At 42.3% G+C, this 12,847-nt stretch overlaps 1 protein-coding gene across 3 annotated transcripts in view; it reads right to left on the bottom strand.

Annotated features, from left to right (window-relative positions):
* Positions 1–449: 449 nt before the first annotated feature.
* The window catches only part of CLGN (calmegin), an 84,111-nt gene continuing 71,713 nt past the window's right edge, over positions 450–12,847 (bottom strand). For all 3 annotated transcript variants that reach the window (XM_075614917.1, XM_075614900.1, XM_075614907.1), the window contains 4 exons: positions 7,855–7,974; positions 4,416–4,572; positions 2,968–3,089; positions 450–1,679 (listed from right to left, as the gene is read on the bottom strand). In XM_075614917.1, the coding sequence (XP_075471032.1) occupies positions 1,599–1,679; positions 2,968–3,089; positions 4,416–4,572; positions 7,855–7,974 (480 nt within the window). In that variant the 3' untranslated portion in view covers positions 450–1,598. The remainder of the gene's footprint in view (positions 1,680–2,967; positions 3,090–4,415; positions 4,573–7,854; positions 7,975–12,847) is intronic.

Below are 12,847 nucleotides of genomic sequence, written 5' to 3'. Positions count from 1 at the left end.
TATTTATTGTTTTCAGCCGCTGCAAAGCATGGACACTGTCTCGTTACTGTTAATTATTGTGCTTTCACTTTTTATATTAAATTCTTTATTTATTCTAATATGGCTTTTAAAGTTAACAAAACAAAATCATTTGCTAAAATTTTTTGTAGGTTACCCAGATTATAGAATTTTTTTTTTTTTTTTTTTGCCTTTTTGTTAAATCCATAATTACTTGTTCAAAAAATTTTCAGGGCTCATAAAAAGATGAACGTCACCAAAACTTTACTCGATCGCTTACCACCTATTCCCTATGTGCTTCAGCATGGAATCATTGCAGCATTTGCTTACATTTTGTGCAGGTTCCCATTTATAGTAACAATGACTAAGTTCCCCAGTGGTCACTGGGCAGAAAAGATAAATGTTGCAGGTATCAGAACTAACACTGGACAATCAAAAGAGACACAAAAGGGTCAATATGTAAACAAAATGAATCCTCACCTCCCCTGTTTTATTGACCATCTCTGGGCATCATAACAAACACATTGCAAACATAAATTTGCATTAAATATTTATTTTCAAAAGCAATGTACATTTTTGCCAATATTTGTGTTTATTTTTTTTTATAAACAGGTGCCTGACAACTTGGGTTTAACATGAAACTATAAAAGTCTGCAAAAGCTGTACACCATTTCATTTTCAGATCATGTAAGACCTTTGCACTTATATGTAAAACGCTACCCCAATAACAATTTCATCCTGCATCAAACACAATACAAGGTCGCCATGTAAGCCGACTTTATGAACCCCTCGTTGGCTGGCCGAATTACAAGCTGCAAAGGTCACCAGCGGCAAAAGGGTTAATATTTCACCCTGCCTCCAGAAAACAAACAATGCAATGAAAACTGTTAACGGGTGGGGTAATAGGCATGCCCTTAAAAATGACAAATAGATTTCTCATAAGAACATCTGACAATATCAACAGAACTTGAGGTAAACACCAAAAAAATCCCTGTTGATGTTTAAAAAAAATGAGTTTCTCACACAAACCACTGTCATCTATCTACTCGTTGGATTAAGTTCACCGTAAATGCAAGAGCGCTATGGTTCTTGTTCAATATCCAGTGACGCCGATTCGCCATCCCAGGGAAGCTCTGAGAGCCAATCAAATGAATGCGCTTGCCTGAGAAGGAAAGGAGCTTTACAGATTCCATGTGCAAACGGATGCAATTGCTACATCGCTTCTACAGTGTGCAAAAGATCTTTTTTTTTTTTAAGATCCCTCACAAAAGCTGCAGGTCTGTAAAGCTGCGGAGGAAGACTGAGCTAACAAGAAACATGACACAGATATAAAATGATGGCCAAAAATGCATACGTGAGACTGACGTGGAGACGTTTTCTGTTCTAGTTTCACATCAGAAGTACTCCGATGAGAGACATGACGGAGGAAATCTTTTTGAGGCTACACATACGTAAGATGCTAGCAGCTAGATATTGGCGCGAGAGGTAAGAAGTGGTTTGAGTTCAATTGATCGTATGTCACTGAGCTGCTGAGAGACGCGCCCGTGTGTTGGTTACCTATAAAAATCCTAGAGGGATTGGGGGGAGTGGGAGAGGAACGTCTAATCTTTTCGTACACGTCGTTTGCGGAGCGATTTCTTGGGGCCGTCTCCTGAGCCGTTGCCTTCGTCAGCTTCTTTCATCTGAGAGTTTAGAGGAGAGCACTGGTTATCCTGCGGCAGCAAGTGAAGTCACACAATGTTCTCTCTTCGTCGTAAATAGTGGGTTACAAACCGAGGCCCTGATCCACCAAGCTACATTAAGTCATTTAACATCACATTAAGTTAGGTTAACGCCATGTTAAGACTAACCGTGTTTCTTCAAAGGACATGTCACGTAAACAGCATTGTGTTAACTATTACAACCACTGTGTGCCTATCACTTGCATGTCATTATTGCTAAGACGTTATCATATCCACTAAAGCCCATTAAGTTTAACGCGGGGACTTAACATTACATTGTTTAAGTTACACCTAAACCAGACACTGAAAATTGGCTTTTGCAGTGCCTCAATATCTTTAACGCCACAGTTAGGTATAATTTAAATAACAGTGTCAATAGGCGCCTTTTCCCCTCTCCTCTCTTTCCCAACTTGAGTTAAAAAAAAAAACTACTTCTGAGTCTGGATAAGAGTAAAGCTAAAACATAGTTAACGTCACGTTATTTGAAGAGAACGCAACGTTATGCTACAAATAATGCAACGTTAGGCCTATTCCAAGAGTGGCAAACTTCAGTCGTCAAGGGCCACCAACAGGTCAGGTTTTCAGGATATCCCTGCTTCAGCACCGGTGGCTCAGTCAGAATGTAGTTTGGATGTTGGTTATGCATATAATTAGCTTTGAGGTTACCATTTTAACATGAGGGAACATTATTTCTATTCCTGTTATAGGTAACGTCATGATATGAACCCTGATTTATCAGCGCATTGTGAACCTAGGCCCAAGAATGTAATCAAGCAGTGTGGGTATTGGCTTCGGGGAGGGGGGGGGGGGGCAGTGCTGAAGCTGGCTTACTAAAAGCAAAACCATGGTTCTAGCGAGACTACTTCATACTTACAGCTCTAAGCATCTTGCAAGAAAAGGTCACACTTTCTACTCTGTCCTGAAGCCAACTATTCCATACTATTGCTGCATACTACAGATGCCATACAGAATGACTGTGCCGTGACCCTTTAATCAGAGACGGACGACTGTAAATAGCATAAGACAGGGGAGGCCAACTCCAGTCCTCAAGGGTCACCCACAGGTCAGGTTTTAAGGATAATCCACTTCAGCACAGGTGGCACAATCAGTGGCCCAGTCGTTGACTCGAGGACTGGAGTGGGCTACCCCTGGCATAAAACTTCAAAGGTTAGTGTAAGTGAACTTGGGAGAGAATATGCGCCATGTGACAATAAACTGCTGCAAAGCATCACTTTGCTCCAAAACTCACCTCATCATCAGAACAAGATTTACTTGCGGCAGCCCCCTCTACCTCGTCCTCTTGACCTCCTTTCCCTTCCTCTACCTCCTCCTCTTCTTCTTCATCACTCTTTTCTGCTTCTCCGCTCCCCACTACAAAACAATCATTTATAGATTTAGCGAAGCTCGTGTTATGTTTAAGAGGTTGGACGGCAATTACAGTTTTCTTACGATGAGACCTTTTTTCTCTCACTATCATTATGCACAAACATGAGCATCTTTGTCACCCAGAAAGGGTGGCATTCCTAATAACAATAATAACTCCAACAATCAGTCTCACATAACTGGGCTGCTGTTTAATAATCCGCTAAAGGTGTCTGAATTCAGCTATGTAATTAAAGTGAGTTCTAGACCAGCGGTGTGCAAACTGGAGGGGGGGGGCACGAGATTGTCTGCAGGGGGGCGCAGGGTTTACAGTGGCCCCGCGCGCTTCCTGAAGGCACTTAAATTAAGTGCCGGGGAAGCGGCAAAGGCCTCTGTAAATTGCATTTACCTTGGCTCCGGCAGCTGCTGGAGACGTGTCGCCATGGCAACGTGGCGTCACATGACGCTGCAACATGCCGCCATGACGCAGGAGCCGAGTTAAGAGGGCGAAGGGTGGCGCGGAGAGAGGGGAACAGCCGGCAGGGGGGGGCACAGGGAAAAAAGATTGCAGCCCCCTGTTCTAGATGATGCAGGCAATGGAGATTTGCAAAAGATTTGACTTTCAAGAAGAAAACCACACCATTTTATGCCACTTGCTTAAATAAGGATCTACTGAAAATCCCGCAGGTGTCTGCATTACATAAACGTTCAATTTAATAGGAGCACAAGTGGCTTCAAATAGCACTGCTACCAAAGCCTAGCTTTTTTCTTCACGATTTGGATGTGTATTTTTCAGCCAGGGCCGCTGATAGCGGGCGAGAGGCGGGAACACTAACCTGGACCCAACAGTGGAGGGGGGTCTGGCCAGTCGATTCCAGAAGTTGGGATCAACTTCTGTGATTGTCCGGTATCTTAGGGGCCCATTCAAGTGAATGGGCATTAAAGGGCCATATTTATTAAGTGGTGTTACTCCATAACTCCCATTTCATGCCGGAATTCACGTGAAAATGGTCCATAAAGGGCTATATTTACTACGCAGTGTTGGGAGGCTTCTTATGTAGTAGCAGTGCATAGTAAATATGTCCTCCATTCAGTGTCTGGAACTGGGATTCCAACTTCACATGATAAGAAGTGGCATACAGCACAGTGACCAATGCACTCCAACCTGTCCCACCCACCCCTTACCATGCTGAATAGGGGGTTTGTGGGCAGCCTGTTATTTTTCAGAGCTGTCAGTTATAGTTTCTTTGTAAATTCTATCAACCGGTTCCCCTTGCATGTGAGGGACCTCACGGTTACTTGTTAGACTGAGTGCAGAGACCGTTGCCACCTCACCATTCTCACAAGATGCTGTTGCTGCTGCTGCTTTACCCTTGTCCTCTTCAAAACCTTCCAAGTTCTCTGTCGTATCTTTCTCTAGCTGAATGTCTTTTTCATCCGACGAAGATAAATCACACAGTTTGAAATCAATGTCTTCTTCTTCTTCAACTCTCTACAAATATGGCTTGTGTTAATCTCTCTAGATCTTTGTCAAGTAGCAAACATTTTAATACATTCAGCAAACGCCACAATATTTCTGTTTTAGCATTAAAATGCCACCAAGACAGTGATTAGTGAGAAGCTTCTCGTGGGATTCAATGGGGAATTTCTATCCGAAAACAGCCCAATCGGCTGCTTGAGCTGATATAGACTAAGCCCCTTAGTGTCCACGTATCAGGATATCCTGCTCCGATTTGGATCTACTTACATCATTGTACAATTTGTGTAGTGCAGGGGAGGCCAACTCCAGTCCTCAAGGGCCACAACAAGTCAGGTTTTCAGGATATCCCTGCTTCAGCACAGGTGGCTCAGTCAAAGACCTGTGCTAAAGCAGGGATATCCTGAAAACCTGACCTGTTGGTGGCCCTTGAGGACTGGCGTTTGTCACCCCTAGTGTAATGGTTACAAGGAGCATTGCTTATCCTTGTCACACAAGATACAATGGGATATATCGGTATGTAACAAAGAAACAACTTGTATGCACAATAAACACATCCAGTTTTGAGCAGGGATAAACCTAGCACCACAAGTGTCTTACATTTGAGGCAGACTCTGCAAGATGCATAACATACACTGCAGTCTGAAAGGTGCAATTCCTTCCAATCTTGAGAGAAGAAAGAACTCTTAAAACACTTGGCAGTGGCACCCTGCTCTCATTTGTTACTTTCAAGAGGCAATCCAATCAGACAATTTTAAAAATAAAATAGGGTTGAAGCAGGGGGTCTCCAGAGTTGAACCCCATTACTTTTAGCCCAGGGGACCCCATGCTTCCAGAGACACTAACCTCCATAGGGGGTGCCGGTAGCCGCTCCGCTAGGAGGGAAGCCGTGACGTCATCTGGTGAGGTTTCCTATTGGCTCACGTGATGAGGCAGCTTTAAAAAGCAGAGAGAGATACCGGCAAGTATCCCTGGAAGCAGGGGGTCCCCGGAACTGAAATTAATTCAGCCCCTCTGTTTTGATCCTATTTTTTTATTTTTTTTAATTGTCACCTTGTTCTGCTGTTTTAAATAGGAATAAAAGAAAGCATTCTCTAATATCCCTTATTTCCGAGTTGTTGGGGAGCACAGATATGTATAAGAAAAAATAGAAAAACACACAATAGTGCAAATATGTCTGTGACAATTGGAGGACTCAATGGAGAAGCTGCAGGGGATATACTCGCATAGTCCCCATTCTTTTAGGCATGTCCTAAGTCTGTGGCAATGGTATATTTTCTTGTAACTTGTGTAGTCTTTAGGATGGGGTGACCTTCGTAGATAAGGTAAAAAGAACCCAATAGTGCAGACTGATACAACATTTTATCAATAAAAGGCATAAAAGTAATACACTCACATGGTGTCAGAAAGTTAAAAGCAATGAATATATCAGAGTACAGCAGCCTGGGATCAATAGCGCTCTCACCGCTCTGCTCCTCAGCCTCTCTGTGTCTCCAGTGCCGGCTCCCGCACTTCTGGGTTGAGTCCCCGGATGATCATCAGCAGCAACGGAGGCAGCACTGTATCAGCTTCCTCCACAGCTCTATCTCTCTCACTCAACATGTTTCATCAGCAGTGATGTCAGACGGAGATACTACCATTAAATACTCTCTAAGCTTTGGTGATTGGCTACAACATGATTAAACTGCTGCTGATCGTCCTTGGACTCAACCTGGAAGTGCTGGAGCCGGCTCATGAGACAGAGAGGCTGAGGAGAGGAGCGGTGATAGAGCGCTATCGATCCCAGGCTGCTGTACTCTGATATATTCATTGCTTTTAACTTTCTGACAACATGTGAGTGTATTACTTTTATGCCTTTTATTGATAAAATGTGGATCTGCAAGCACTATCACCTGTGCTTGCAATCACTGTAGCTCTGTCTCTCTGCTCTGGCATTGGAGGAATTCCCACACACCCCTATCTTGGGATTGGCTATCTGCCCATCTTATACTGGGCTCTCCCTTTCCCTCATTGCTGAGCATAAACCAAGATTTACTTGGATGTAACTGTGTTTGCCACAAACTCTCCTGCCTCAGCCTTGCCTTGTTCCTGAGACCTGCTGCATTCACCCCAGGCAGAGGTTTGCTTCCTGTAGTGAAGCGCTGGATCCCCTGTGCTAGTCTTGCCTTGTTCCTGAGACCTGCTGCATTCACCCCAGGCAGAGGTCTGCTTCCTGGTTGCTGTACTGAAACGCTGGATTCCCAGTGCTTGTCTTGCCTTGTTCCTGTGACCTGCTGCATTCACCCCAGGCAGAGGTCTGCTTCCTGGTTCCTGTACTGAAGCGCTGGATCCCCAGTGCTAGCCTTGCCTTGTTCCTGTGACCTGCTGCATTCATCCCTTGCAGAGACCTTAATCATGGGCCACTTCCGCTCCTCGCGCAGAGGCCATTCCTGCGCTTCAGCTGCTACGCTGAAGCGCTTCGCACCAGCCTACCAGTTGCCGAACCCCAGCCTGGATATCGACTACTCTGACGTCTCCAACTCTGACCCCGGCTTGTCCATGGATTACCCTGCCTTCTTAAATCCTGAACCGGCGACGATTGACTACGAACTGCGCAATCCAGAACTTGCTTCGTGGTCTAAGGTTGGTGTATTCACATCCCCACCTCAGCCCTGTGGTGCGGTCCCGGTTTGTGGCGAGCACGTCCGTTACAATGTGAGTTTACTTTTAAGCATTTTATTGATAAACATTTGTATCAGTCTGCACTTTTGGGTTATTTTTACCTTATCTACGAAGGTCACCCCATCCTAAAGACAACACAAGTTACAGAGACATACACCATTGCCACAGATTTAGGACATGCCTAAAAGAATGGGGACTATGTGAGTATATCCCCTGCAGCTTCTCCATCTGAGTCACTTCAATTGTCACAGACATATTGGCACTATTGTGTGTTTTTCAATTTTTTCATATACATATCTGCGCTCCCCAACAACTCAGAAATTCTGCAAAACGGGGTTGAAAAAGCAATCCACAAAGAGTCTGAGCTGCAATCAACGGTTATCGTTTATTTATTTTTCACCACTACCCTACTTCTGTATATACTGCACATGTATTCAATTTGAATTACTGAAAAATCACTATCTTAATTAAGTATTCACCTATCTGATATATAAGCACCTTTTTAAGATAACACTTTTGTTTGCTATTCTAATATCCCTTGCCATATCCTGTCCACCTCCAATCTGTGCAGCTAAGTAGGATTGTAATGTTGAAACCAGAAAACACAAAGCTGTATGAGTTTGTAGAATCTCTTACCTTTCTGGGCCAACAGAACAGGACCAACAAGCCCACAGGCAGAGCTGCTGTTAAGATGTAAAGGACCCAGAGCCAAGGCCTCTCATCAGCAGCATTCAGGAGCTGGCTCAACATGCCCGGCTGAGGAAAAAAGATAACAACCCATAAACATTAAGGCAATTTCTGCTTCGCAGTAAGAGAAACCTTGTCACATAATGGTGCCAGAATAGGAGAGCTATACTGCTTCTGGCCGGGGGAGTGCAAGGACCCAGATTTATTTCCCACGGTTGGATTCTAAGCTCCTCGCTGAAGAACACTCAATGCATCTTTGTCCTTCTACATTGTATACAGTTGTGTACACTCTATGAAAATAGATCAGCCACGTACTCCTGAAGCAGATAAATAGCAAACAAAAACATTCCATGTAAAGGTTTTGCTACTCTTGACTGGTCTATTCCTTTGTGTTAGGAGCTAAAGTGTGAAACACCCTTTTCACAAATAGCCCTGAAATGTTTTTGAAGTTTGGTTTGGGTTAGTGGACTAGGTGATCCAAATAGAACTTATGCACTACCAAATGTAAGCATGTGGCTAAAACAAATATGGACCACATCACACTGCATAACTTGATACACCAACTTCTGAGTAGGCTGTAAATAAAAGCTGTAAAACTGCGATGTCACAACATTCCTACAACATAGTGTACTTGTCACATGAATTATCCTAACATTGCATCCTTGAATAAACTTTAGCAATGTTTTGGGTAATTCGTTTTACTGATAAACTTGGTAGGTAGGTGCATAAGCCGAACTTTGCTACAGCCTCTGCCTAGTCTTGTGATGTGACTTACTATACATTAAAATACAACCATAAGCCAAAACTCACTACAGTATGCCTTGTTGTTTCTGAAATCGTCTCTGGCACTTACACGCTGAATTATTATTTTAACGACTCTGGGACGTGAAAAGCTGCTTAAGGGAACATATAGTCCATTTTGGCTCATCTGCATCACAGAAAGCTATTAAAGTAGAATGTGTTGGGGGTGCATGCGTGACACTGGTGCAGATGGTCGCATAGAAGTCGCGCTCCTGCGTTGAGCACCCAAATAACGATTTCTCAGAGCCAAAAAACTCAAAAATCCCCCCCAAATAGTGAAAGACTCATACTGGAATGGAGATGCCTTCTTCTAAATAAAAACCAAAACGAGGGGGTTCCGGATTACTTTAAGAAGATCGAGCTGATGCAGCCGACCAAATCCGAGGTGCCATTGCCATGTGCTCAAAACTCTGAGTCAGAGCATGAACCCTTCTCCCAAACTTCAACAAAAAAAGAATATAATAAATCTTTTTAGGAATATTAAAAACCTGTTCCGTGCAGAACTACAAGCAGCCCTGGTAAAAGCCAATCAATACATTACCTCACTGGGCAGGAGAGTAGATCTACAGAATCCAAACTGAACCTTACAATAAAGGCTCTAAATGAGAGCACTAAAAAAATCTCACAGGTCAAAAACTAGATGGATTTAATATCAGAGACAAGACGCTGAAAATCGAGATAGACGAAAGAACATCTGAATAAGAGGTATTCCTCAGCTCATAATAGACCTTGAGACATAATTATATCATATGGGAGAAAAAAGAACCCAGTCTTCCAGCACTCAATCACAACAAATGTATAATTGTAAATTTTACAATTATACATTTGTTGTGATTGAGTGCTGGAAGACTGGGTTCTTTTTTCTCCCATATGATATAATTACGTCTCCATCCAGTCAGCACCTCACCGTGGTTAACACTAGCTGTGCTGGTTTTCTTTACGTGTAGACCTTGAGACACTCTTACTGTACAATGGTGGCCCCGATTCTTATTGCCAGAAATACCAGGGGAAAAATGAATCTTTGATTGCTGCCATAGAGACCAAAAGAGCAAAGCCTTCAAATAAAGAGAATCCATGGGACGTGATAGTAAGACTTCCTTTCTTCAAAATAAAAGAAGAACTAATCACAACAATGATATCGAAACAGAACTTGATCTTTGAAGAGATCCACATTATGGCTTGCAATGACATCGCCCCCTCCACATTGTTTAAAAGGCGCTCTCTCAAGTCAGTAACTGATCTCCTCCGAGAAAAATCAATCTGGTTTAAATGGTGCTTTCCTTTTAAACTACAAGCAACTCACAGGGGAGTCCATGCTACCATGAGGAGAAGAGCAGGACCAACTCAGAAGTCAGACTGGACACGGGCAAAAAAAAAAAAAAGGAAATCAGCCTAGAAGAATCAGCAAAGACTGAAAAAAAGGTGAAAAGCTCCAGTCCAGACTCAGGTTGTGACCGGCCATCGCAGACAAAAGGCAAGCGGGCAAAACCAATATCCAGCTGAGCCAAAGATCTGAGAACGTTTTCAGTTCCCCAGAATTTAAGTTAAAAACTATGGGAGCCCTCATAACACAAACTATCCAGAGGGAGAGAGAATAGTTATAACATGATAATGCCAACAGTTAGAAGTTGTTATGTTTTGGTTGACTGGCTGTTCACTTTATTAGCCCTACTGAATTTCCCTGGGTTTCGGTGGCGTTCCGCCAGGAATGGTGGATACCGGGTCTGCACAACACAATGTAAGGATAGTTTGTTGAGATATATATATATCTAGATATCTATTATAAAAAAGAGATATATGGGTATACCGTATATATATATATATATATATATATATATATATATATATATATATATATAAAATTTGAAAACAAAATCTAAATAAATAAGAGTTATTTAACAAAGCAAAACAAACGCTGGAAACCCACACATAAGGGTCACAATTGAGAACACTGGACACTATAAATGTACCAGAGACTGGACGGGTCAGACCTGACTCACACACACAAAGAGAATCTGAGGGATCTCCACTCACACAAAATAGTTATAAAGGGGAAATAATAATAATAATGAAAAATAAAAACTTTTTGCAGGGGGGGGGGGGTCAATCACGTTTTATCTTTTTCCACTTTCGGAGCATGGACCTGTTGTTCCTGGCAAGCTAAGTCCTTGTGTGCCCTCCTCCACCAAAAGCCCTTTTCTTTGTAACCCACCTCCTTGAAGGGTGCTTACAATAATGGGGCGCTTCAAAACCCCATGACCATTCCCTTCCCTCCCTACCCCCAAACCTTGCATTCAGACTATTGTACAGAAGATGAATTTCACAGGTACATCATGACACAAATGTCGACACACAAAAGAAACCTACAGAGACGCTTTGTTTTGTCTCCTCGGGGCCGCTGAATACTCTCCCAGGTTTCCAGCGACTCACACCAGAGTCATCAGGATCTGGATGTCCGATGGGCGATCTGTCCTCCCGGGACCTCCATGTCTTTAAAAATTATGTAACACTAAGGGCCGAAACAGCCCGAACAAAACGGAGAAAATCTATGACAGATTACAAGAGACTCAAAGGATACGTATTACTCCTTCAAGAAACACACTTTAAACGATCTAACCCCCCAAAATTGTATGCCAATAATTACCCATACATTTTCCTAGCCTCAGCCTTTGTAAAAAAATAATATATATATAAAAAAAAAGGAGAGCAAAATTAATCCACACATCCATACTATTTGTCGTAGAGACAATAAAGACCGACAAGGAAGGAAGGGTCCCGATCATAGTTGGTACAATACTGTATAAGGGTTGGATTTTACGATTGCATATATATATACACTCACCTAATGACAACACATCCCAATTCCTTAATAAATTCTTCGCTGCCCTGAATAATGTAAAAAAAAGGCAGACTCATTTTAGGAGGCGATTTTAAACTTACTCTCCAACAACCTAGATCTATCAGGCACACCCTCCACCTCATCCATAACCCATAACAAAAAAGATCTCAACACACTAAGGGCATATGTGAAAGAAACAAACCTGGCTGATGTTTGGAGAGAAGTAAACCCAACAAAAAGAGACGACACCTTCTACTCCGCACCACACCAACTTTATACCAGAATAGATTACATTCTCATATCTACATCCCTCGTACACAAAACCGTTCAAGCGGAAATACATGAAATTTCATGGTCACACCATCCCCCTATCGGAGTCAAATTACAGAAAAAATCTAGAGAAAATCCAAAAGTTGAGATCCGAGGTAGATAGGTTAGAGAATCTGCATAAAATAAATGTAACGCAAACAGTATTTAAAGATCTATAAAAGCAGGAGAGGAACTAAATGTATACCTCACAGAAGAGGCAGAAAAATACGTGACTTGGACGAAGAGAAAATTCTTTGAGGGGGCAAATAAACCTAACTCTCTTCTAGCTGAGAGACTCAGACCCAAAAGCTCTGATCAGAGAATACATTCCTTCATACTAAAATCCGTCTTAAACACTTATAATCCTAAATTAATATCAAAATAATTTTTTCATTATTACAACAAACTATATGATGGGGAAAAAAACAACTCCACAAAAATTCAGACGGTTATCTAAATCAATACCTCAAAGCATCAAAGCTTCCGAAAGTACGCAAAACAAAATAAAAAAAACCTTAATTGCCCCATACTGTTAGAAGAAATACTATCTATTATAAAAAATGGGAAACCCTCCAAGGCTCCCGGCCTAGATGGGTTTTCTCATTTAGATTACAAAAAATGTGCCCACTTCTTGTCCCCTATATCTTCAACAAGTATTCAACTCTTACATGTCAGGATTTGATTATACCTCCAAACATGCTCCAAGCTAATATCTCTTTAATTCACAATGAATGCAAAGATCCAACGAATTGCATAGACTATCGCCCAATATCCTTCCTTTAACGTACTGTAGACCTAAAAAATATTTACCAAAATCCTGACATCCAGACTAAACGAATATCTTCCTCGGCTGATCTTTCCGGATGAGCTCGGTTTTGTCCTGGGAAGGCAGGCCGCTGACAATACTAGATGGGCGATCAACCTCATAGCAATAGCCAAAAAAAAATCCCAACACCCGCCATGCTCTTAGCGCTTGACGCAGAGAAGGCTTTT

Source organism: Ascaphus truei, chromosome 1 (genome assembly GCF_040206685.1).
Source record: "Ascaphus truei isolate aAscTru1 chromosome 1, aAscTru1.hap1, whole genome shotgun sequence".
Lineage (NCBI taxonomy): Eukaryota > Metazoa > Chordata > Amphibia > Anura > Ascaphidae > Ascaphus > Ascaphus truei.
The sequence above is the reverse complement of the archived record's forward strand: the minus strand, read 5'-3'. Positions and strand labels throughout refer to the sequence as shown.